Source organism: Salvia miltiorrhiza, chromosome 1 (assembly GCF_028751815.1).
Source record: "Salvia miltiorrhiza cultivar Shanhuang (shh) chromosome 1, IMPLAD_Smil_shh, whole genome shotgun sequence".
Lineage (NCBI taxonomy): Eukaryota > Viridiplantae > Streptophyta > Magnoliopsida > Lamiales > Lamiaceae > Salvia > Salvia miltiorrhiza.
The window spans coordinates 54,914,717-54,938,820 of NC_080387.1; the positions used below are offsets into that span (position 1 = coordinate 54,914,717).

General features: G+C 36.7%; 5 protein-coding genes across 9 annotated transcripts; 3 read left to right on the top strand and 2 right to left on the bottom strand.

The window, feature by feature from the left end:
- The first annotated feature begins 259 nt into the window (after positions 1–259).
- LOC130994718 (laccase-14-like) lies at positions 260–4,567 on the top strand. Its single transcript, XM_057919788.1, has 6 exons — positions 260–641; positions 1,276–1,427; positions 1,500–1,744; positions 1,828–1,956; positions 3,218–4,159; positions 4,244–4,567. Exons 1-6 carry the CDS (start codon positions 552–554, stop codon positions 4,372–4,374), a joined length of 1,689 nt encoding a protein of 562 aa, XP_057775771.1. The 5' UTR covers positions 260–551; the 3' UTR covers positions 4,375–4,567.
- An 86-nt stretch (positions 4,568–4,653) lies between these two features.
- Positions 4,654–7,062, bottom strand: LOC130994729 (uncharacterized oxidoreductase At4g09670-like). The gene is made up of 2 exons (XM_057919799.1): positions 6,450–7,062; positions 4,654–5,395 (listed from the first exon to the last, which is right to left on the bottom strand). Exons 1-2 carry the CDS (start codon positions 6,912–6,914, stop codon positions 4,775–4,777), a joined length of 1,086 nt encoding a protein of 361 aa, XP_057775782.1. The 5' UTR covers positions 6,915–7,062; the 3' UTR covers positions 4,654–4,774.
- A 1,651-nt stretch (positions 7,063–8,713) lies between these two features.
- LOC130994741 (16.9 kDa class I heat shock protein 1-like) lies at positions 8,714–9,705 on the top strand. The gene is made up of 2 exons (XM_057919806.1): positions 8,714–9,024; positions 9,428–9,705. Exons 1-2 carry the CDS (start codon positions 8,835–8,837, stop codon positions 9,646–9,648), a joined length of 411 nt encoding a protein of 136 aa, XP_057775789.1. The 5' UTR covers positions 8,714–8,834; the 3' UTR covers positions 9,649–9,705.
- Positions 9,706–10,404: 699 nt separating this feature from the next.
- LOC130994750 (uncharacterized aarF domain-containing protein kinase At1g71810, chloroplastic) lies at positions 10,405–18,280 on the top strand. 5 transcript variants are annotated; one of them, XM_057919828.1, is made up of 21 exons: positions 10,406–10,838; positions 11,231–11,275; positions 11,633–11,671; positions 11,983–12,153; positions 12,289–12,441; positions 12,677–12,712; positions 13,033–13,076; positions 13,546–13,636; positions 13,999–14,040; positions 14,127–14,235; positions 14,688–14,802; positions 14,886–14,935; positions 15,066–15,144; positions 15,406–15,456; positions 15,595–15,736; positions 15,859–15,903; positions 16,531–16,632; positions 16,730–16,771; positions 17,205–17,369; positions 17,491–17,601; positions 17,808–18,280. In XM_057919828.1, exons 1-21 carry the CDS (start codon positions 10,503–10,505, stop codon positions 17,916–17,918), a joined length of 2,079 nt encoding a protein of 692 aa, XP_057775811.1. In that variant the 5' UTR covers positions 10,406–10,502; the 3' UTR covers positions 17,919–18,280. The 5 variants fall into 5 exon arrangements, 4 of the variants coding, with proteins under 4 accessions (XP_057775811.1, XP_057775814.1, XP_057775798.1 ...); XM_057919815.1 differs by having other exon boundaries at positions 10,409–10,838; positions 15,066–15,231; XR_009091927.1 differs by lacking the exon at positions 17,808–18,280 and having other exon boundaries at positions 10,405–10,838; positions 15,066–15,231; positions 17,192–17,369.
- A 1,914-nt stretch (positions 18,281–20,194) lies between these two features.
- LOC130994778 (NAC domain-containing protein 17-like) lies at positions 20,195–23,241 on the bottom strand. Its single transcript, XM_057919846.1, has 3 exons — positions 22,868–23,241; positions 21,097–22,290; positions 20,195–20,664 (listed from the first exon to the last, which is right to left on the bottom strand). Exons 1-3 carry the CDS (start codon positions 23,046–23,048, stop codon positions 20,306–20,308), a joined length of 1,734 nt encoding a protein of 577 aa, XP_057775829.1. The 5' UTR covers positions 23,049–23,241; the 3' UTR covers positions 20,195–20,305.
- Positions 23,242–24,104: the final 863 nt, after the last annotated feature.

The following is a 24,104-nucleotide window of genomic DNA, read 5'->3' on the forward strand; positions in this document are numbered from 1 at the left end:
GTAAATACTTAAAAAAAACTTCTAGATTTATATGCTTGGAAGTTAGGTACGTTTTGCAAGTTGAATGGACTTTGATGAAATGATGCCACCTAAAATTAACACTGTCAGAACTCACTATTGTTGTTAATTATATTAAATAAATTAAACATCTCTACTTTTGAGAAAAATTCAAAGAAAATGCAAGACAAAAAAGCCACAGAGAGTTGAAATTTGTGGTGATTATTGACCTTAGTTTCCTACGAATAGATGACAAAGAATTGTCAACAAAGGGATCTTTAAAGATGAAATTTTGGACGCGTAAAATGCTCCTCAATTCAAAGTATGAGAAAATTCAAACTATCTTTGAAGTTGAAAATGATGAAAAATCAGCTTCTTAATTTCCAAAACAGAGGCAAAAGTGATCATGGTATTCTTATCCAAGTGCAAGAAGCAAACCTCGAATCATCCAACCTCTCTATATATATACCTATCGAGAAGCAGAAGACAAAATCCCATCAATGATTTTAAACTCAAATCTATTTAGTTTCTGAGTAGTAAATATCTTCGAGAGCATGAAGTTTCTCATCGTGTATTTTTCGTTGCTTTTTTTCATATGTGGCTTTGTAGCAGTTCATGGAAAGATCCTAAGACAGAGATTTGTGGTAAGTATATGAGTTTAATTGCAACATTCATCCTCTCTTTCACAAGTTGTACAACTATATATCATATAGATTGCACTTCTTTTTTTTCAAAGTTGAATATCATCACATGCTACCTAGTCCATCTCCATATATTTTTGTTTTAATTATTTATAAGAAGAAATGATTCAAATGAAAACCATTAATTATTGTGACAACTGTTAACCGTTTTAGTTCTTCGATCGTGAAGAATTACAGTGTATGTCAGTTTGAATTTTATTAGAGCAAAATTTTAATTTTTTTTCAGTCAACAAACTTGATTGAAAAATGAGAATACATTTACCTTATATACATTCGGTGTAGTCTTTTCACGTTTTCACGGTAATCAACCTCATTATTATATACTTTTTACAAAAATTAGGCCCACATTTAGAAACGTTCTGGTTTGCAAACATCAATGAGAATGATTCAAGATTGAAAGAATTCGACAATAGTATTAATTTTTTTTAAAGAAAAATGCAATTGTTGACTTTTCCTTTTTTAGGCATGCATTAACAGTTACGACCTTTCACTACTAAAATAAGATAACAACAGTGTGAAATTAAATATATTCCGTGTTTCTTTAAATTTATTTATTAAAAAAAAATATATTTTGCAGTTACAAGATGCCCCATACACACGATTGTGCGGCAGTAAGAGCATATTAACCGTGAACGGAAAATTTCCCGGGCCCACCATATATGCGAGAGTGGGAGACACAGTAATTGTGGACGTCATCAACAGAGCTAGTGAAAATATTACTATTCACTGGTAATGTTTAATTTCTTCACGTATATGATTTTTATCCCGATTAAATTAAGATAAAAGTTTTTATTTTGGTAGGCATGGGGTGAAACAGCCAAGAAACCCATGGTCAGATGGGCCGGCTTACATAACCCAGTGCCCGATCCGACCGGGAACGAATTTCAGCCAAAGAATCGTGTTGTCTGATGAAATCGGGACTCTATGGTGGCACGCTCACATCGAATGGTTTCGCGCTACTGTCTATGGTGCTCTCGTTGTTTTACCTAACTTGGGAGATCAATATCCCTTCCCTAAACCTGCTGCCGAAATTCCCATCATATTAGGTATTCAAATATTTAATTCCTTAATACTTATTATTGTCACACATGAACCAAAATAAAATACTAGTATATGGGAATTTTTGTAGGAGAATGGTGGAACAGTGATATAAGGGAAGTTCTGAGGGAAGGCCTTCAAAGCGGATCGGATTTTAATGCATCTAATGCTTTCCTCATTAATGGTCAACCTGGAGATCTATATCCTTGCTCCAACTCAGGTAATGTGTTACTCTCTTTGCCCTCTAAATAAGCCCTCCCAAGGGAGGAACACGAGTTTGAAGATAAAGTTGTCGAGTGTATATAAACATGTGTTATAATTAATATTGAGAATGACGGAGAGTGAAAATAAATGAGGTATCATTAGTGGTGAGTTAATGTCCCAAAATAGATACCAAGTTATTTCAAGGACGACCCAAAAGAGATGGATAGAAAGTTATTTGGGTAGCGAATGGAGTTTTTAATTATGGTTTCAGATAATGTTATTTAATTGTGAAATCAACATCAATTTTTATTCATTTTATTGATTCTATCCAACATTTAAACTGATCAAAGATTATTATTAAAAAAAAAGTTAGAATAGATCTCATAATTAATCTTATTTCAATTTTACATTTACGCACTTTTATTTTATTTTATTTTATTTTATTTTATTTTATGTTTTGTAAGTTCCAAGTATTCTCAATCTTTGTTTGGTTTGGTGTTAAGTACTTATTTCTATAAAATAAACTTTTATATGTTTTTTGTTAACCGTCATTGTGGATTATAATTTCATCGAATTATATTTTTAAAATGAATATTTTTGACATACATCTTATCAAACGTGAACATTTTTATAAACTAACCCTATAGCATATTGGAATAAGTTGTAGTTACATACACATACTTTGAATTGTTTTAATTCGACTGTGTCTACACTTCTATTTGTAAACATTGAGTTCAGTTCTTTTTTTCAGTTATCCCTTGAACTTTTGCTTGAGATCTTGTACTCTTGTTTAAACATACTTCTTTGGTTTTTATAAATATTGTAAATATAGTAAAATCATACTATCTTGCTTTATCCAAAATTCTCCGATGATTGCAAATAAATAATACTTTACAAAGCTTAGTCTCAACCAACTCATAGGAGTAATTAAATTACTTGCTACTTTTCTCCTACTACTGAGTCAAATTTCACTGCTAGGCTTATTAGTCGACCAAATTAACAAGCTACATTTTCCCAAAAATTAAAATAAGTAAAATGTTTATCTTCTTTTTTTCGTCAATTTTTGCAGCTACTACTTCACATTGACACTTGTGTCATTTTATAAAAACAACATATTATAAGATGATCTTAGTCAGTTTCAACTGTTACTAATTAGACTACTAGTCCATCCGATCAATTAACATGTCACATTTATCTGAATAATTTATTTATTTTTGGCACACATTCATCTGGATAATTAAAATCAACTTATTTCTGTTGAAAATGCGGTTTCACAGATACATTCAAAGTGAAAGTGGACTCTGGCAAAACATACCTACTTCGAATGATCAACAATGTGATGAACAACATCATGTTCTTCAAAATCGCCAACCACAACCTCACCGTAGTCGGCTCCGACGCCGCCTACACGAAGCCGTTCACGGCCGAGTACGTGGCAATATCTCCGGGCCAAACCATAGATGTCTTGTTCGTAGCCAACCAACAACCAAGCCACTACTACATGGCCTCTCGGCCCCACAACGTCGCCGGGAACTTCGCCAACACGACCACAACCGCCATCCTCGAGTACACCGGAAACTACACGGCACCCTCGTCTCCTCTCCTCCCCACCCTCCCCGACATTGCAGACGAGGTCGCCTCTGACAGTTTCACAGCACGGCTGCGAAGCTTAGCGACAGAGGCTCACCCCATTGACGTCCCTCAAACAGTGGACAAGGAGCTTCTGTTTACCCTCTCGGTAAACATATTCGAATGCGCTCTAAACGAGACTTGCAACGGACCGTTGCAAGGCCGGTTCAGAACGAGCCTCAACAACATAACGTTCGTGCAGCCAAGAATCTCCATTCTTGATGCCTATTATAACCGTGTTAACGGAGTCTATGAGGAAGATTTCCCTCAGAATCCGCCTTTCCCGTTCAACTACACGATGGAGTTCGTGCCACAGCTGCTATGGATACCTCAAAATGGGACAGAAGTTAGAGTGGTGGAGTATAATACTTCAGTAGAGCTTGTCTTCCAAGGAACAAACATTCTTGGTGGGACATACCATCCTATGCATCTCCATGGCTACAGCTTCTATGTGGTCGGAAGAGGCAACGGAAACTTTGACCGGGAAAGGGACCCTTCCAGCTATAATCTTGTCGATCCTCCTCTGCAGAACACCATTGCAGTTCCAAGAAACGGGTGGACAGCGATTAGGTTCAAGGCGAATAATCCAGGTATGCCACTGTACTTTCCTTTCCTCATTTGTGCCCATTTCTGCAACCATTCGCATTAAAAGGGAGAGATCCGATTTCTTGCAGGTGTTTGGCTTCTGCATTGCCATCTGGAGCGCCACGTGACCTGGGGAATGGAGATGGCGTTCATCGTCAGAGAGGGAAAGAGCCAAGACGCTAAGATGCTGCCTCCACCTGCAGACATGCCCAGATGCTAAAGCTGAGGCATATCAAAGAGAAAACACTGCAAGATCTCTTCTGATTATATTGTTTCTTGATTTGTATACAGACCTGTAAAATGGCTTGACATAGTTTTGACCATCAAGATCAGTTAGGAAAATGAATAATAAATCCAGTTCTTGTTTGATCATTTAAAACATAAATACAGTTTTCTGTTTCTGATTCAGAAAATAGCATACTACATACCTCCTCTGTTTCTTGATATTGTGATCAGCAATATTCAAATAGGATCAAGAATTGTGGAAAAGGAGATAAGATTACACACTGAACTTGTTATTTTACTGCAAAGACCATTCAAAGGGCATAATTAAGTAGCAGAACGTGTTCACTCGACAAATACAAGGGCAAATTAAAGACGACACAAGCAATGAAATGCAGCTAGCTCGTGATTTCAACAGTTTCATAACCTCTGTCGATTGATGCCTTCACTGCATCCAGAACGAGCTGCGTCTTCCTGCTAAGCGTTGGCCACTTCTTCTCGGGCTTTGCGCCATCGTATTTGATGCTTCCGACCAGTCTTGAGAACTCCTTCAACATGAGAACTTCCTGCGGAAGGTCGGTCATAACAGTGTGCTCACTCGGCTTTGGATCCCATCCGGTTACAAGCTCGGTGAAACCAGATTTCACAGCTGTGGAGAATGAAGCCTTGTGCTCCTCGAACGGGATTACAAAGTCTTGAAACTTCAAAGTGCCATTAGTTCCAACGACGGTTAAATCCATTGTCAAATTGGCCAAGAAAGAGCAGTGGAAGGTGGCCGTCTTTCCATCTTCCCATTGCAGAAAAACGCTGCAAGCTAGAATGACTCCTGCACTGTTTTTGACAGTGCCACGCAATGCAAGTGCTGTTTTGGGCAGCTCAAAATCGGCAGCCCACAAGATCGACCTGGTGCAGTACCAGCCTACATCACCGAGTGCACCAAGAGCATCGAGATCTGGCTTCACACGGATGTCATTCTCTAGGAAATCTTTCTCGGCAGCAAAGGTGAAGCAGCAATGCACCTGAAAAATAACACGAGAGATAACTATTAAAAACCCAAGAATAGTGCAGAGCCTCTAGCTTTAGGGCTTTATTCCCTAATTACCTTATTTAAACCAACAAGAAACCAGAAATAAGTTAAAATGGAGGATCCTTCCTCTTATCTGTTTAAATCTTATGCTCGGTGAGGAAAAGAAATAACAAATTTCATTTAACTTTATGTTTTGTTTAAGCATCGCTTCTCCATTACCACTTCAACATTGCTTCTCCTATATCTTTCCTCGCTAAAATGCTCCTTATAAATCATGAAGAAGTTGAACCACAGAGCAATATATGAGATCAAAGTAGCCCTTTGGCTATTTTGAGAAGCCTAATCTTATTGTTGATCTTAGTGTGCACATTTCAGAAACACAAAATGCACAGGGACAAATTCATAAAAATTCAAGACAAAATCTGACCTCGAACCCGAATTTTCACCCTCATGAGACCCACCTTACCGTAGTTTAGCACACAAGACAAAACATCCTCCACCACTATTTTTGCCCCGAGGCTCAAGTTTTCCCATATTATGATAGGTCATCAACTTCCTAATCTCTTCTTTACCACTTCTATTCAATATTCCCATTTTTTTTCTCTGCTTACTTAGATTGAGTAGATTGAAGCAAAGTTCTTGGAATAGTTTCACATAGAAATTAAACAATTTTTACTATAATTCACACAACCAATTTGTGGGATCCAAAACTCTAACCACTGCATATTCTTCATATAACAGCTATACACCACACTTAAACTGTTAAGCATTAAGGCACAAATAGAACCCACTGCAACTTAACTCACTTCCTCCCCAAAGTAAAACATAAATTCGATTTTTCCAATTTCCTCCAAAAAAAAAAAGTTGATTCTTTTTATCTCACACCAACTACAACGATTTCTCCTAATTAAAACATAAAAATCGATTTTTCTATTAATTTACTCCCAAAGTCAAATAAAAAAAAAGATTCTTCTATCTCGCACGAGCTCTGAAGCGATGAAATCGAAGAATGATGAGGAAGAAATATCGAGGGCATTTAAACATACTGTTTTGAGGAGGCCGAACTGCGAGGAATCGTAGAGGAAGTCCTTCATCTTGGCGGTCCTAGGGTGGTGCATCCACATGGTGCCGTCCATGAACTGCACCCCACTGGATTCGCAGGCGGCGAGAATCTGATCGAACTCGGTGGCGTTGAGCGCGACGGGCTTCTCCAGGAGCAGGTGCTTCTTCTTCTGGGCGGCGAGCACGGCCCACTTGATGTGAAGGCTCGTCGGCAGCGGCACGTACACGGCGTCCACCTCCGGATCATCCAGCACGGCCTCGTACGATCCGTACACCTTCGCGGAGTCCGGGAACCCGTTCTCGGCGGCGAATTTGGCCGCCTTTTCGTGGGAGCGGCTGCCGACGGCATGGAGGGTGGAATTGGGGGAGAGGGTTATCGCGCGGGACACCTTCCGAGCTATGTCGGCGCAGCCCAGGATGCCGAATTTGATCGGAGGCGCTGCTGCCATGGTTGGGAGACTGTGATATTGCTAGATTAAAGGCTGTGATAAGGAAATGGCGTAGATAAATCATAAAGTTAATAATGAAGGAACGCCAATCATTGCTGTCTGTCTGAATTGGGTTTTTGTTTCTTATTAACAAATCAGAAATAGAGTACTCCCTCCCCTCCGTCCCACTAAAGTTGGCTACATTTTCATTTTGGGCGTCCCACTAAAGTTGGCCACTTTCCTAAAATGGAAATATTTATCACATTTTATCTCCTACTTTATCACATTCTCTCTCCTACTTTATCAAATTCTCTCTCCTACCTTATCACTTTATTACCTTCTCTCTCATACTTTATCACATCCTCTCTCCTACTTTATCACTTTATTACATTCTCTCTCTCACTTTATCACCTTCTATTTCTTACTTTATTACTTTTATACTTTATTAACTACACACTTAAAATACTAATCTACAACTCCTTAATTCATGTGCCGAAACAAATGTAGCCAACTTTAGTGGGACGGAGGGAGTATAAAATCTGTCCTTCAAAAGGGGAAGGCAATAATACACCTTCCATTATAAATGTCTTAATGTTTAATTACAAATATCTTATTAGATAATTAAGAGATTAATTAATTATTGGATCCATTACTTATTTTCTATATACCTACTTTTACAAATTTTAATTTATTTATCTCTCTTCACCAACTCACGTCGTTCTCCAATTTATTTTATTTATTAATTACACATTTTTTAATTTTCATACCCAAAAAATAATGAGACATTTATAATGAAACGAATAGAGTAGTATTTATAAATAATGGGGTATAATTTAAAAATAATTAAGAAATTCTTTTATAAATATCTTAAAAAGAGAAAATAGAAAGGCTTTTGATGTATACGAAGGTAGTATATCATATCAAACGTTATTTGTGTTCTATTCGTATCCCATCAATCATCATTTATTTCTTTGTTTAATGTCTTGTGTATTAGTAATATCATGTTATTTTTTAATATGAAGATTAAAAATAATATAAATTAATATTTTATAAAGTGAATTGGTGAGAAATATTTAAAGATTATTTTAAATGGGTTGAATCCATTATTAATACTCCATCCGTCCCTGAAATAAGTTTCTTTTTTTTCTTTTTGGGACGTCTCCCAAATAATTTCCTCTTTCTTTCTTTTCATTTTGGGACAACTACTTCATCATTAATAATACTTATTTATTTTTATTTTTCTTTTTTTTTTCACCACTCTCAATACCTTTTCACGACTTTCAATAATAATTATAATATTTTTTTCCATTATCAATACATTTTACAATATTTTCTTAAAATTCGTGTCGTCCTTAAATAGAAACTTATTTCAGAGACGGATGAAGTATAAAATATTACTAATGTGACGTTTTAATATACTCCGTACTTTAACGGGAAGGATGGAATAATTACAAATTGGGATTGGGATTTGTTATTTCATGGTTATAATGAATGAATTATTGAAGTATTATTTTTACCTCTAATATTTCGTATGTAAGTGGAGTACTATTTAATTCTTGTATTATCATTAGTGTCTCGTTCTTTGTCACCTAATATTGGAGTATACATCGTGTTTATAAGATAATGTATAATTCGTAAATTTATGATAACTTTCATCCGTTTTTGTAGTTTTCTTTCTAAAATTATCTTAGAATTTATAAAAATCAATTTAATATTCAATCTCTTTAAAATATTTCATATCCGTCAGTGTCTCGGGCCCTAAAATTAGAGATGAAATCCTATGTTCCACAATTTAGGGTGTAACACGTGGCAGAAAATTAAGCTCTAAGGTAGACACGTGGCTTCATGCAACCGAACCACCATATTGCATCCATTTTCTATAATCCAACATTCTATCCTATATTATCAAACACACATAAATAAATCCTTAAAACAGCAAACATGAGTTCCGATATCGGAGCGTGGCACGACGGCGGCGGTGGAAGCTGGACGAGCCCTTTATTCAGCATGCCCTTTTCTTCCGATCCATGGGATCCTTGGGACTACTACGGCGGAGGCAGCGAAGACGCCGCCGCTCTGGCCCATTGGCGCGAAACAGACAGCGCCCACATCTTCCGCCTCGATCTCCCTGGTCATAACATATACACACATTTTTTTAAAGATGATGCGACGTGGATTTGAATTTGAGATTTTGAGCATTAGATATTAACTAGTTAATTAAAACTTCTTGTCTTATTAATTTATCTTTTATACCATAACATAAATTTGTATGTGTTGTTGTTGTGTCAAGTGTGAAGGTATTGAAGCACACAAAAGTTTGATTATGGTGATCCAAGTTTTAGGTAGTTCATAATTTTTGGGTGAGGTCCAAGTTATATAATATAAAATGTATTTGTATATTGAATTTGAAAATTATATATAGTCATGAAAAAACTTATCTTGACATCGTAATGAATTGGATAAACTGATTGATTGTGTGTTTTATTTGGTAATATTGGTGTGAGAGAAAGTGATTTATTTAAATTTGGTGGCAGGGGTGAGGAAAGAGGACGTGAAGGTGCAGGTGGAGGATGGCAACTTTCTGCATATAAGTGGGAAGACAAGTGTGGAGAAGGATAAATGGCACAGGGTGGAGCGCAGCCGCGGGAGATTCCGGCTGCCGGAAAATGCTGACGTGGAGGGAATAAAGTGCGGGTTGGAACATGGAGTGCTCACGGTGGAGATGGCCAAGAAGGAGCTACGTGCACCAACATAGAAATCTGCGATATATGAATGTCACCTCAACTTTGTGTGTGTATTTTACGTAGGTAGTCCGGTTGTTTTTTTTTTTTTGGTGCCATCTGTATAATTTATGATTTGAAGGGCCGTTTAATATGGGTTTATAGGTAGGATAAATTAAATTAATACAGATTAGTGTGATGTTTGATATCATGTGCAGTTAATATGGTCAACTCCTACTTAATCCCACTTCTCCATGCTATTTTGTGGGAATAACTCATACTAATAATCTGCCCTTCCCCCTTGGATAACATTAATACTGCGAAGTTGGATAAAAATTCTGCTACCCTTCTTCACGCATATCGATGCAAATGCCCAGGTAATGGTGGACACACATGATATTTTTAAAATTATATGAGGATAGTTTTGATATTAGATAATATAATCCAACATAATCCTATGGATATCAAACACAATATAGGATGAAGTAGTCATGATATCAAACACCCATGAAATAGTATAAATTCACACTAATCCATACTAATTTTTAAAGATAATTTTAATTCTAATCAATCTTAAATTGTAAATCAAACGGACCCTTAAAGGTGTATATCAGTATGATTTATGTATCTAAAAATATTTGAGGAGCTTACTACAAGAATATTATATGACTACTTTCTACTTAATTTACACCAAAAATAATTATTTTTGCAGAATATGTGTAGTGATTACTTTTGTGGCAATCCTACGTCTCGCCTGTAAATAAATACGACATAATTAAGCAAAAAAAAAAAAAAAATCAGATAATACGAATCTTTTAATAGAGGCCAACAAACTACCTCCGCCAACGGTTGCAAATTTGCAGCGAAATTCGTTTCAGTTCCCGGCAAGATGCTGCTGGTCCCGCCTCCATCGCCGCCGTCATTTCCAGTTGCCGCCAGTTTCGCCTCCGGCCGCCACTCGCGACTCAGCACGCTTCGGCGCCACCAGGTCGCCGCGACTAATGAAGTCGACGCCTTCACGCAATACTCCGGCTACCTCTTCGAGCTGAGCTCATCTGAAGCCGAATCCTTGAACGAATACAAAATATCGAAAATCGCCGCTATATATCAGAAGAAGCCTTTGATTCTCCTCCGCCGGTTGTTGCAGACCGCCACCACTCTCGGCCGGTGGTTCGCCCTCCGGTATTACGACCGCATCACCGAGCGTGCGGACGCCATGTTCGAGGTTAGGGTTACAAGTCTCCACTAATTTGTAGTCTGTAGAGTGACATGGTGTGTGCTTCTGATTTCTGATTTTGGAGCGATTGTGATTCCCATGAGCAACTCGATTGGTTTTCGGCGTGTATAGGCCAATTAGGCAACTCCTGAGCGACGGAATGTCTTATGACTTGCAGCTTTTGGTTTCAAATGTGGGTTCATTGGCGTGAAACGGATTATTTGATTTTATTTTATTTTTGTTCTCAATACTTAGTCATTGTCAATTGAATTAGATATGCAAAAGAACAACTTGCTCTTTGTCTATTCACTTTCTGCAGCTTATTAGTTGATAAATATGTGAATATTCTTTTGATGTGTGCACCTTCATCAGTTTTTCATTGTTTTTCTTATGGATTGTAGGTCAGGGCTGCTGAATTGAGGAAGATACTAGTACAACTCGGGCCGGTATATGTTTTTAGTTTTCATAATAAATGCTTCACTTTTTTATGTTGTGTCAGTTTTTTTCAATTTCGGTTTTCCATTATATGCACGCTTTCCCTTACAGTCTTACAATTATTTTCAAATTAGGACTTTGAACTCGGTTTCCTGGGAATCTTATTGCTGTTGATTTTATTCTAGCAAATGCATGGACATCTGGTGTTAATTAAAACTTGAAAGAATCTATGGACTGCTATGACATGAAAAAACAGAGACCTTTTCATATTAATTTCCGCTTTTCAAAGTCCATTTTCATTTCCTTCATGATGTTGCATCATATTTATGTGGCTAATTTGCTAAAATGTATCTTGACCTTTTGTGTAGGCTTATATTAAGATAGCTCAGGCTGTTTCGTCTCGACCTGTAAGTTCTGTGTGCTTCTTTATTATCCTACTTGATTGTAAATCACGTATTTTGTACTGGATATTGCGTTTCTTAACAAATTTACAGTTTTCCCATTCTCTTGAATGTGAATATTTTCCAATCTCATAATTTCAAAATACTACACTTAAATTGCTTAAGGTTTTAATAAGAAGATAAGCATGAACAAGTCAATATTGAACCAATTTATAAATTCTAAAATTCGTAAAGGTTCCCCATCAGTTTATAAATTGAAGTTCTTATCCTATCAATCTACGTGCAGTAATATTCCCGTGAATATCTGTTTTTTACAGGATTTGATACCGCCCTCATATTTGGATGAGCTTTCACTCTTGCAAGATCGAATTACACCATTTTCCACAGCAGTTGCATTTGATATAATAGAGCGAGAACTTGGATTACCAATAGAAGCACTATTTTCGGAAATCTCCCCTGAGCCTGTGGCAGCAGCATCACTTGGACAGGTCTTCAACTTTTAAGTTATAATCAGAATAATTAGAAATTTGTCCTCTTCATGGATTTTGTAGAAATTATCACAAGATCAAAGTTTGAGGTCAACTAATACTTTTCAAAAACTAATTCTTGATACTTGGGAAAAGGTTTATCAAGCTAGGCTTCGGTCAAGTGGGAAGGTTGTTGCTATAAAAGTGCAGAGGCCTGGAGTTAGAGCTGCAATCTCGTTGGACATACTGATCTTGCGTTTCCTGGCAGGAATTATAAGGACTGTAGGAAGATTTAACACAGACCTTCAGGTAGTATGGAATAAATCTTCGACACATTTCTCGAATTTGATTTCTGAACACAATTTATGTCACCTCAACACAGGTAGTCCGTATCTTATCATTTTCTAGTTTTCTTAACACATAACACGTCAAAAAGTTCAGTGATCAGAGAAAATTTGCATCTATTTTCTATCATATATCTCCTCTTAGTTCATATATCTTTCTTTGGGTTAAGTGTAACTAATACCTTATAACCATTTTGCAGTCAGTGGTTGACGAATGGGCATCAAGCCTTTTCCGGGTATTTTTCTTTTTTTCACTTCTTTATGGAATTTCGATGCTCTGAATATGCCGCAGTCTAAAAAGGAACTTTCTTGGCTATCACACATACTGACGTGTAGAACTTAATATTGCACTACCTTAGACAAAAACAAGTTTATTGACCCTTTGGCTTGTATTGGTTGTGATTATTTCTAGAAAATACAATTATATTAATGTGACGTTTGATTTTACTAATTTTATTTGATGACACATTTTTCTTGGTAGAGCATCACTTGAAGTTCTACTCAACACTTCTTCTTAGTGCTTCATATTGAATACAGGTAATCCAATTGAATGCAGGAGATGGATTACAACCAAGAAGCAAAAAATGGAGTAAAGTTTAGGTAAGTAATTTTTCTTGCTGCTATAATAGCGCCTCAAGATCCTTTAACTTTAAAAGGCCTGTCTTGTAGTTTGGACCGGCAACATTTGATTGGTAAAAAGAGATCCTTAAGTATTTGATAATCTGCTACTGTTGTGAGCAGTGAATGATGGAGAAAGTCTAATGATTGATGGAAGCTATCAAACTTAGCAGTCATTTCAATCTATGTTGTCCTTGAACTTCTGTTAGAAACAGTTCTAGTCTGGCGATAAATTTACTGGTAGCAGACAAAGTTCTATATCTTAATGAATTTTCTCAGATCCATTTACTTCACATATCTATGGAAGATATATGATAATAGTTATGATCCATAATCTGCATGCTTGTTGATTCCATGGATTTGTTCGTACATTTTTTTCATCTATTCTTTTGTTCTGTGAAATCAGAAGGCTACTTTCAAGAAGGCTTTCTAATATTTGCTACTTGATCAGACAGTTATACGGCAGCATAAAGGATGTTGTGGTTCCTGAAATGTATGTTGACCAAACAACTGGCAGGGTTCTCACCATGCAATGGATTGAGGTAACTTCAATCTTTTGTTTATGTGAATATGTACGCTCCTTAGTCCTTAGGGCATTTAAACTTATAAATGATCAAAATATCAAACTGAAAGGTAGTTGATCTGTTTGTTGATCCGGTTATTGCATGCATTCTACCTCAGCAAAGAACTTTTTTCATTCTACTTCCAAGTATGTTCATCAATTTATTGTCATGGTATCAGTAACTTTGGCTATGAAGTTTTCCTCTATATATCGGTTTTGTGGTATGCAGTATAAGAAAGTTGTTCAACCAAACTGATGATCAGAGTGATATTTTTTTTAATTCTAAAATGTCGTTCTTTTTTATGAGAAAGCCATGTTTATGGCTCATATTGCATCATGTAGGGTCAAAAGCTAGAGGAAGTGAAGGATCTTTACATGATTCAGGTCTATTCTTGAAACTAGTTGCAGTCTGCTCTTCTATTATCTGAATCGACTTCTATACAACTAGTTGCTTTATTGATGGCCAACAGGTCGGGGTCTATTGTTCATTCAATCAACTTCTAGAGTATGGGTTTTATCATGCTGATCCGCATCCTGGAAACCTGCTTCGCACATATGATGGGAAACTAGCCTACCTAGGTACTTTTTTTGCACAGTATTTACATGATTATGCATATGAAGAAGATGAATTACAACTTAATATGAAGATGACAAGTTGCAACATATAGTGAAAATTAGTCGCCGTCATTTAGAAATCGGTCTTCTCTTTGGTGGATATTCATAATGCAGAAATATTTCATTACATTGTTATGATATACAGTTGATAAGTTGAGTTCAGTTCCTAGATCAATCAATGCTAAGGCCTGGGACTGACAAAATTCAATTTTTAAGGGAATACGATTTCTGAAGCAATATTGTTCATTTAAACATGGTTTTGAGGAGCTGACCAGAAAACGGCTATGCTTTATAAGAATGTGGCAGCCTGATATGATATGCCTCTTATAGTCTCTGGGCCTACTATATTAGGTTTTGTAATTGCATTTCAAACCGTAGCATTCATCAATTTCTGAAAGATATAACTTATTCCTCAGACTTTGGCATGATGGGTGAATTCAAAGAAGAACTTCGTGATGGATTTATTGAAGCTTGTCTCCACCTTGTTAACCGTGATTATGATGCACTTGCAATAGACTTTGTAACTCTTGGGTACTTTGACTATCCTGGTCTGCATTAAGTTGATGCATGCTTCTTATTGAGTATATATTCAAGAGCGAAACTTAATTCCACAGGCTTCTTCCACCAACAGCTGACAAGGAAGAAGTTACAAAAGCATTAACAGGTCCTATCTGACCCTAAGATGCAGTATACTTACTACTGTAGTACTCTTTCTAATTCATTGCCTTTCATCTAGTTCTTTCTCATTCTCCATCGGCTATTATTCAGTTTCTGTAATGTGAGATGATATGCAGGTGTCTTTCGAGGTGCCGTTGACAAAGGAGTTCAGAACATTAGCTTTGGGGATCTTCTTGGAGATTTGGGATTCACCATGTACTTGTTTCCTGACATCTTCACCTTCTACTGGATAATCTCCATTTGTGTTTGTTTCCGAATCCAGGAACTGATAATGTTTTCTGGGTAACTTCATTAGAATTGTAATTGCTGGTGACCGGATGCAAAACTACTTATGCACATCAGCATACTGATAGAACCTTATCCTGTCACCTTATTTAAAAATTTGATCAGTGTTTTTCATGTTTTTGGAGTATATTCTATTTTATCATAAAGCCTTTTCCTCTGTTATGGCTGCAGGTACAAATACAAGTTCAGGATTCCATCTTATTTTTCTCTCGTCATTAGAAGGTGGATTTGTATATTTTATCTGTTATTCTATGATTTATGAATATATAATACTCTTTCAAGATAACTATATTTCTTCTAGACTTCTAGTCGTGTGGAATCAACTTAACACTTACTGTTTCATCTCTCTTGGTGCTCCAGTCTGGCTGTTTTGGAAGGAATTGCCATCGGCTCTGATCCAAATTACAAAGTTTTGGGAAATACTTACCCTTGGATTGCCAGGAAGGTGCTTATTGGTAGCTCAGCGAAATTGAAATCTTCGTTGCAAGCTCTTCTTTACAAGGTATACCTACTGCCAGAAGGATGATGGTTGGTCTTTCAAAGCTCTTTACTAACCACTTTCTGCGAGTCGAACATCATTCTTGATCAAATCAAGATACTGATCTCAAGTTTTTTTTTAACTAGGATGGCGTGTTCAGAATTGATCGACTAGAGTCTCTCTTATCAGAGGTGAGATAAAATTTCTTTGTAATATTACTCGTCATTTGTCTCCTCTCTCCACCATGTCCTTTGGTTCAATAAGAAATCCCTGAGAACTGAATTTACCTTGTGCCCTCTTGCCCCGTTGTTTATGTATGAGATAAGTCCGTTGTCCCCTTATTTTGTTATTTATAATTTTGTATATAGATATTCTGTTGTTCCCATATTTTGCTATTTAGAGAACCATTTGAGGAGATCCATTTAAGATGATATTCAAGTAAATTTGCATTCGGCTTCATGGTCAATCAGTAATCAGTATTAGTATCTAATATTAAAGTGGTCACCGAGCCACTCATAGCTCTTCGGAGATCTTTATCGCTTGGGAATTGTTCCTGATTCAGTTACCTCAGCGATGTAAGCTCCTCCTATAGGAGAGGGCACTCAAAACTTAATTATTCCCATACTAAAGAAGTCTTGTATTGATTCATGATGTTTAAAGCTGTTTAGTTTCAGGTAGTCATAGTATTTGTACACCTGAAACCTAATAAGATACATATTTTCTCGAGGAACTACTAAACTGCCTCACAACCAATTGTTAAATGAGTTTCCAGTTGGACTTGCGGACAATTTTCTGATTAAAGGTTTCCTTTGGGACAGTCATTGCGTGCCAGGACAGAAAGAGCATTGATTGGAGAACAGGTAGAAGACAACTCTAAGAAGATGATCAAGCAAGTTCTTTCTTTTACTTTGGATGAGACGGTATTTCTAAGTTCTATCTTCTTGTTAATTAGCAAAATGCAGAAAGTAGATCAAAAGTACTCTTAACATGATAAAATCCATTCTATTTAATGCGCAGGGAGCATTGGTGAGAGAAATACTTCTTGACGAATTTGCCAAGGTTAGATCTGGAGACATCTTCCTGAATTGCTTTTTCTGGATTTCATAAACGTATTTTCATACAATGGTATTAAGAATCCATAGATTGTATGATGTCCGCGTTAACAAAGAAGGCTAGAGACACTTTAGAAGACCAGTAACCTGATTAATTGTCAAAGAAATCGAAGTCCACGGAATAGGAAAGGTTTTTAATATTTGCCAATGCCAACCCTTATGAGTTTAAATCTGCATGTGCATATGCCGACTTTTTCACTGAAGCTGTTTGTGTGGGTGAGGTAAAATTAATCATTTGAGCAAACTATGAAAAGTTCTTATGTTAAGATGCAATATCTGCTCACCATTTTAGCTCTTAATTCTGTTGCTTTGCAAGTCATTACCAACTTTTCAAGGGCTATATTTTTTCTTACTACTTTTTTATAAGTGTGATCATATAGGGGTTGGATGCACTTGGATTAGCGACCTTGGACTCACTTACAGCAAACCTACCCTTCAGGCCAAGTTCGACCTCCATGACTGATGAAGATATCAACAATCTGCGAACACTGAGACGCCTTATGCTATTAATTTCTGAGCTTCAACGAACTGAAACTTCTGCAGTGGTTTGTTACAAACACTCCCTTTGCTTCCCCATTCCAAAGGATACTAGTTGTTGCTTAACTATGATGATGAAAAATAAGTAAGTAGTAATAAATTTTATGATTCGTTGATTTCTCGTGGCAGGGAGACAATGGAGTTGGCTCGTATGACTCCTCAGATGGAGCCGCGCTGCTCCCTTATGGATTGAGATCTTCTCAGGAAATGCTGCCACTTCTTCTCTCTGCAATTTCCGAGGTAGGAATCATGGATCAAACATATTCTCAACTGGCTTTTAGCTAGGGACCTATGGCATCTTGCCCTTTCATACTTTATTCATACACAACGGATGATGCTTTTTAACAGTATTCATCTATCGTCAACAGCTAAGAAAATTAGTGCTTTTGCATCAAGTTTGGATGATTTCTCCCTCACTAACGTGCGCCATTGTAAAACTCTTTCAGCTCCCACAAGGTTCACAACAACAATTGCTAAGACTGCCAGCAGATCTGGCTGGAAAACTAGTCTCGCGCATTGCTGCTAGGACGTTAAAACGGGCATTCCTACTAAATTGATTTGTCAAAGCTGTGCTCATCTCATCAAACATGGAGGATTTTTCGTGTTTTCACATCAGCCTTACGATTTTGTTTCGGATTTTGCTCCGACCATCGGATGATCAGATGGAGAGCAGCACCCAACTCAACTGCAAAAACTTACAATAGCAAAGCTGCAAAGGTAGAAAATATGGCTCACATTTATTCCGTGGAATTGGCCGCTTGTTATTCACTCAAATACTCTTTGTTTCAATCTGTATAAGTGATTTTTGGTGGAAGATTATATATTCGGTGTTCAAACTAGTTACTGTAGAAAGATTATACCATGCTAATCTTCAATCTTTAACTAGGAAAAGTGGAAAAGACGAAGCATTATTGATTCATTTCGACATTACAAACTTCTGAAGTAACTCACTCAGTAGTATCTGTGGTTTGAATAAGTGTGTTCAGTTAGCATGCAATAATACTATAATAGGAATTTGACTTATGAGCTATAGAGCTAAACTAGTACAGTACATATATTGATATTTTTATTATTTTTTATTTAAAGAACTATGGAGAAAGATACCTATTTATTTCCGTTGTAAACCTTAATTTGCTTTAATTTCATTTTGGCTGACAGAAAGTGAACGTGATCGGACACCTGAAAGTATATTATTTGGTTCCTTTTAGATTTGTTATTATTTGAAAATTGGATAAACCGGACAATCAAATCACAGATTTGGAAATTAAAATCGGCAGTGTTCCAATCAAATTAAACTTTATATTATTAAGATTATAATTATTTTCGATTTCGAAGAATCTGGACAACGAATTACAATTGTTCCTCACGAAGAAAACAAGAAGGAACTGCATTACTTGAACATGAACAAGAAATAAAGTCGAAATGATTGATGATTGATTTTAGGACTGCGAAACAGCAAATTTTATTCAATCAACGTTATGTGAAGTAAGCAACTTCAACTCTTGTAGACAACATATTTAGAAAATGTGGTATATGGTCCATCATCAGTAACAAGGCCTAGTAATTGTTGGTAGAGTAGCCGCCTGCAACCAAAGGAGAATAAAGAAGGGAAGAGCCATATGTAATAAATTTGCTACTTAATTTTGTTTGTAATTCATGTAATTTTATTTTTCAAAATTTTACTACTATTATTTATATAAAAACAACTCACTCAACGGAAATAATAAATTTTATAAGTACTTGACTCAATGGGAACCCTAAATAATACTCCTTCCGCCCCTGAAATAGCTTCCTCTTTGGGGACGGCACGAGTTTTAATGAAAAATTGTAAAGTGTATTGATAGTGAAGAAAAAGTACTCCCTCCTGTTCATATTATATGTCGTCCTAAGTTCGTACACACATATTAATAAAAAATAAGTTTACCTAAATTAACCTTATTTATTGATAAACAGATAACTAGTGGAGAGAGAAACTAACTATCTTCTCCATGATGCGCCACCACAATTGTGAATGCATATGCATGAGTAATTAATGAAAGAGAAAATAATTAAGGGCAAATAATGGAAAAAAATTCCAAAACGACACTCAAATTACAAATAATTTAAAAGCTTAGAACGACAATCATTTAGAATAGGATGGAGTATTATACTATTATTGGAAGTTGTGAAAAAGTGTTATAATTAATATTGGGAGTGGTGAAAAGTGAAAAATATATTATTAGTGGTGGAATAGTTGCCTAAAATTGGAAAGAAAGAAAGATGAAGTTATTTGAGAGACGTCCCAAAAAGAAGAAAAAAAAAAGAAGTTATTTCAGGGACGAAGGGAGTACTAGTAATTTAAAAATAAATACTGAACTCAACGAAGTTAAGTCCTAGCAAGTTATATGAGCTACGTATTAGGAATTGCTTGGCTTGATTTAATGATTATTAATCAAAATTAAAAGGTAAAATTAATTGTAGAAACTCAAAACTAAAAGATGAAAATAATTGTACAAACTCAATGATTGCACTCACTAAAATATTAAAAAAAAAATTAAACGGTACAGATAATTAAACTGTGAGAACACTTGCACTAGAAAGTAACTAAATTACAATAATGCATTGAACGTGTAAATTCAATATTCTCACAGTTCTCACCATAAGAATTTTTTAGTTGTACCATTTTATATCCTTTAACTTTTGAACATGTGTATTTACACATGCTTAATGCAACTCCAGATTTGCTAAAGCAGCCAAAATGAAAATGGCTACAATTCTACAATGCAAAGACTACACATGCAAACCACGTTCATGTAAGTGCTGTTGGAAATCCTAAGCTTTGCAAAATGCTGAATATTTCAAAACTGCATTCATATTTCCAATGATGATCCGGCGAGGCACCGGAGCAAAAACTCCCTATTAACATATAAATGAATACCACATAATAGTGTTATCCATCAATCAGTCAGGTTCTAATCAGCATCCATAATATAGCACACATTACTCCTAACAAAGACAAAAAGACAAGACCAGATCTAGATTTGCCAGAACTTCTAGAAGTTGCCATGGCATTACCTGCAGTAACATTTAAGTTTCTGGCATTCATTCTTACTCTACCGAAGCTAGACATTCGTTCGAAAGCCCTATTCACCAAAGCACTTTCAGAAGCTGAAGCAGGAGTTGTTGGTATAGACTCCACAAAGGACCAGAGAGCAGAGGAGAACCATGAGTCTGTACCACCATCATCCTGTTTGCCACTTCCATTTTGATTTGCTCCGGCAGAATGATTTATAAAACCATAATTCGGATTTTGATGTAAAACACCTAAACATGGCAAAATCCGCTAATATATTAGTAAACAATCTAAACAAGTTCAATACAAGAAGAGCTCTTGAAGCTGGCTCAAACTCCCCCACTTTCCACTTGGGCATAAGAGTTTTCACCATCTTGAAGATGACATGGTCTTCCATACCATCCATCTGACCAAGAGCTCACTCTTAGATTAAGTAGAATAAGAGAGTAAACAGTGTGCAAGTCATGACAAAATAAACAAAGTCATAGATGCTTATGCAGCAGCTTAATGAACAGGTATAGATTCTTTTGTAGCAGCTCATAATTAATAGTCATACATGCTTTTGAAGTTCATAAAAAATGTAGTCATAAACGTTTCTGTAGCAGATCAAAATGTAGAAAGCCACTGATGCGTCTGTAACAGTTCAAAAATTTCTTCAGTATGGATTCCACTAATATCAGTACCTGAAGTCGATGGAGGAACGAATCCCTGATTTGTGTGTGCCTCGGTTACGACACTGCAACTTTGGCCGTCAGTGCTCATCTCATAGCTGATTCCGTCGGAATTGTTAAAGTGTTGCTGAAGAATGTAGGTTGTAGTATTCTCAACGTTGTTCATATAGCAGCTTGAGGTTGGATCAATAGCTCCATTTCTAAAGCTATTCGTGTATGATTGAGATGTCTGCCTGGACTCATCAGGCCCCGCATCACAAAGAAAGAGGGGTGCATCTTGAAACAGTTCAAGCTCGTGCAGACAATCCAAATCATCAAATGGAAACTCATCCATATCTTTAACCAGTTCACCAGGGTTTTGTGCAGTTGGATCTGGGCCCAAATCATTCAATTCGAGAAAATCTTCGAGGAAGGTCTCATCAGTGGCACGAGAATTTAGCACATTAGCAACTGGGGCAGAAGAAACCTCAGGTGCGTCGGTAGTCTGGAATTGAGATGTGCCCGACTGTGTGAGGTCAAAACTAGTTGCTAGAATAGGTTGCTGTAAAAATGGTTGGGGAGCTGCCAAAGAAATGTCCCTGGAGGATTTGCCAACCAACGAACTATAAGTTTCCTCACCAGCAAACTGATCTAGATTAAACTCATGATCAACGACTGGTGGCTGAACAGGGAGGGGCTCATCTACAATTTGGTTCATGATCTCCTCAAGATAATCAAGTGAGGAAAGGTCTTGAAAATCAACCAATTTAGTAATATTGGCAGGAGGTGTTTCATTAACCGGATTCAGTATAATTTCCTTCTCAATTGGAGATGGAACTTCAGCTTCGTCATCAGCCCAGTCCTCCTCCCTAAACGGTGCACCATATTGCTCACCATTTTTGGGACCAGGCCCACTTTTCTTGTAGACCTTGTACAGCACAAAGTACTCCGTAGCAGCCTGGCATCTTTTCAGCTCTTCTTCATCCATGGTGTATTCGTGCATCACCCAATCCGTGCGCTCTCCTTTAGGTGCACGACCTCTATAGAAGACCAGAGTCTTCTTTAAACCAACAGCACGAGCACCACATGAGATGACACGGTCCTTCCCAGTTGCTTTCCAATATCCATGCCTTGTCGCCCTATTAGACCTTGCTCCATTTGGGTATTTCCTATCCCTTGGACTAAAGAAGAACCACTGCCTATCACCTGTTTTCAGTTTCGACAGCCCTGCATTTCAGCCATGTAAAAAGTCACTAAGCAGCACAATAATGAAGAGAGCGAATTTTGCGACAAAGAACTAAAGATCAGAAACCAGCTGTCCAACTCAATACATGCAACCCTATGCTAAGATTGCAATCACACATAAAATCCCAAATCTCACAAAAGCAAATATATAGATCCATGGTTTGGACATTTTTCCAGTGATTACAAGTTCAAATATACACAAACAGCCTTCCGAAATACATGCATACAATGCAATTGGACTAGAAACAAACTAAACAACATAAAGAGATAGAAAGCAAAAAAACAGCCATCATGAAAAAGGAAAACAAACCTATCCACATGGACGGTTGACTTCAATTACAATCAGCATTAACATTTAACACCAAATCTAAATCGCAACAAACAGAACAATCAAGAACACATCATAAACCCTGAAGAACAGTTGATCAGATATCTGACCAAATCAAACATAACAAGCCAGTCTAACAAATAATAACCTAATCCAGTATACTCGTAAACAGACGGTCAACGATGAAATCAAATCCAAAAAAGGGGGAAATTATTGAGCGATAAACCTTACCAGGTAACTCCTCGGGATCCCACTTGTAAACATCGGTCTCAGCGATGACGTCGAGAAGATGGCGCTGGCAGCAGATCTTCCGCTTCAGATAGTAAAGCACGAGCTCCTCATCAGTCGGGTGGAATCGGAATCCCGGCGGGAAAACATTACCGTCGCCAGAAATATCCGATTTCACCTTCATATTACCACTGAATAACCCGGAAAAAGGGGGGAATGTTTGTGAGGCTTCAGTGTGTGTGGTGTGCGTGTCTGAGATTGAGAAAAACCTAGCAGAAGGGGGGAATTGGGCGAGAAAGAGGAGTGGCGGAGAAGGAAACCAACTCTTCTTGGGTCAATGAGATAGATATTAACTAATCAAAAAAGAGAAGTCGAAGTTTCTTGGAAACTTATGGTAAGGAATTTTGATAGGCTGCGAGTGAAGTGCACTGTGCTTCTTGTGGGGTTTAGTTGACTTTATTTGTTGACTGAGCTTCACCTTTTGCAGAGTTTATTTATTTATTTCCTTCTGTGATTGGTGTGGAAAGGAGGTTCCGTCGTCGACTAGGAGACTACTAGTACTCCCTTCGTCCACGATAAGTGTGGTGTGGATGGAAGAGCCACGGGTTTTTAAAAAATAGTGAGAGATGTATATAAAGTAGAGAAAGGGTCCCGCCAAAATTAAATTGCTAGTTAATTAATAAATGGTATATATATCGTGGACGGATGAGATAAACGTATAAATGTATATGTCATAAAATGAAAAGATCACATTTATTGTGGACGGATGAAAATGGCAAAAATACCACACTTATCGTGGACGGGGAGAGTATTATGAATTTAGAGCTTCCAAAATATATGCTTTCTCCGTTCCATTATTGTTGTGCTTCCTAAAATTGTACTCTCTCCATTTTATTATTATTATCGCAAAATTTTATATACAAAAATTAAGAAAAATATATAAATTAATAAAATGTGATATGATCCACACTTTATGAAAGGTTAAATTTTACCTTTTATAGAAATAAGACAATAATAATATGAAAATGAGAAGAGAATAATGAGACAATCCAAAATGGTAAATGAAACATGGGACATATGAAGTATTTGGCTTTGATTTAAAAGAAACGATAAATTTACTTTTATTGGAAAATTTTAGTTGATTACTCATCGAAGTGTTTAATTGTGTAAGACGTCTTACTGATCATAATCCATAAGATATGGATATCAATAAAATTAAAAAATATACGATATAAGTATA

What these genes read in the sequence shown, in the direction of transcription:
- LOC130994750 (XM_057919815.1), top strand. Translation starts at nt 10,503, where the DNA reads ATGCTGCTGGTCCCGCCTCCATCGCCGCCGTCATTTCCAGTTGCCGCC. An exon ending in GGGCATCAAGCCTTTTCCGG is followed by an intron (nt 12,713 to 13,032) that starts GTATTTTTCTTT and finishes AATTGAATGCAG; the next exon opens with GAGATGGATTACAACCAAGA. An exon ending in GAACTGATAATGTTTTCTGG is followed by an intron (nt 15,232 to 15,405) that starts GTAACTTCATTA and finishes TTATGGCTGCAG; the next exon opens with GTACAAATACAAGTTCAGGA.
- LOC130994718 (XM_057919788.1), top strand. Translation starts at nt 552, where the DNA reads ATGAAGTTTCTCATCGTGTATTTTTCGTTGCTTTTTTTCATATGTGGC. An exon ending in GAAAATATTACTATTCACTG is followed by an intron (nt 1,428 to 1,499) that starts GTAATGTTTAAT and finishes TTATTTTGGTAG; the next exon opens with GCATGGGGTGAAACAGCCAA. An exon ending in GTTCAAGGCGAATAATCCAG is followed by an intron (nt 4,160 to 4,243) that starts GTATGCCACTGT and finishes GATTTCTTGCAG; the next exon opens with GTGTTTGGCTTCTGCATTGC.
- LOC130994729 (XM_057919799.1), bottom strand. Translation starts at nt 6,914, where the DNA reads ATGGCAGCAGCGCCTCCGATCAAATTCGGCATCCTGGGCTGCGCCGAC. An exon ending in AGTTCGGCCTCCTCAAAACA is followed by an intron (nt 5,396 to 6,449) that starts GTATGTTTAAAT and finishes GTTATTTTTCAG; the next exon opens with GTGCATTGCTGCTTCACCTT.
- LOC130994741 (XM_057919806.1), top strand. Translation starts at nt 8,835, where the DNA reads ATGAGTTCCGATATCGGAGCGTGGCACGACGGCGGCGGTGGAAGCTGG. An exon ending in CTTCCGCCTCGATCTCCCTG is followed by an intron (nt 9,025 to 9,427) that starts GTCATAACATAT and finishes ATTTGGTGGCAG; the next exon opens with GGGTGAGGAAAGAGGACGTG.
- LOC130994778 (XM_057919846.1), bottom strand. Translation starts at nt 23,048, where the DNA reads ATGAAGGTGAAATCGGATATTTCTGGCGACGGTAATGTTTTCCCGCCG. An exon ending in GGATCCCGAGGAGTTACCTG is followed by an intron (nt 22,291 to 22,867) that starts GTAAGGTTTATC and finishes GCTGAAATGCAG; the next exon opens with GGCTGTCGAAACTGAAAACA. An exon ending in CGTTCCTCCATCGACTTCAG is followed by an intron (nt 20,665 to 21,096) that starts GTACTGATATTA and finishes TGCCATGTTTAG; the next exon opens with GTGTTTTACATCAAAATCCG.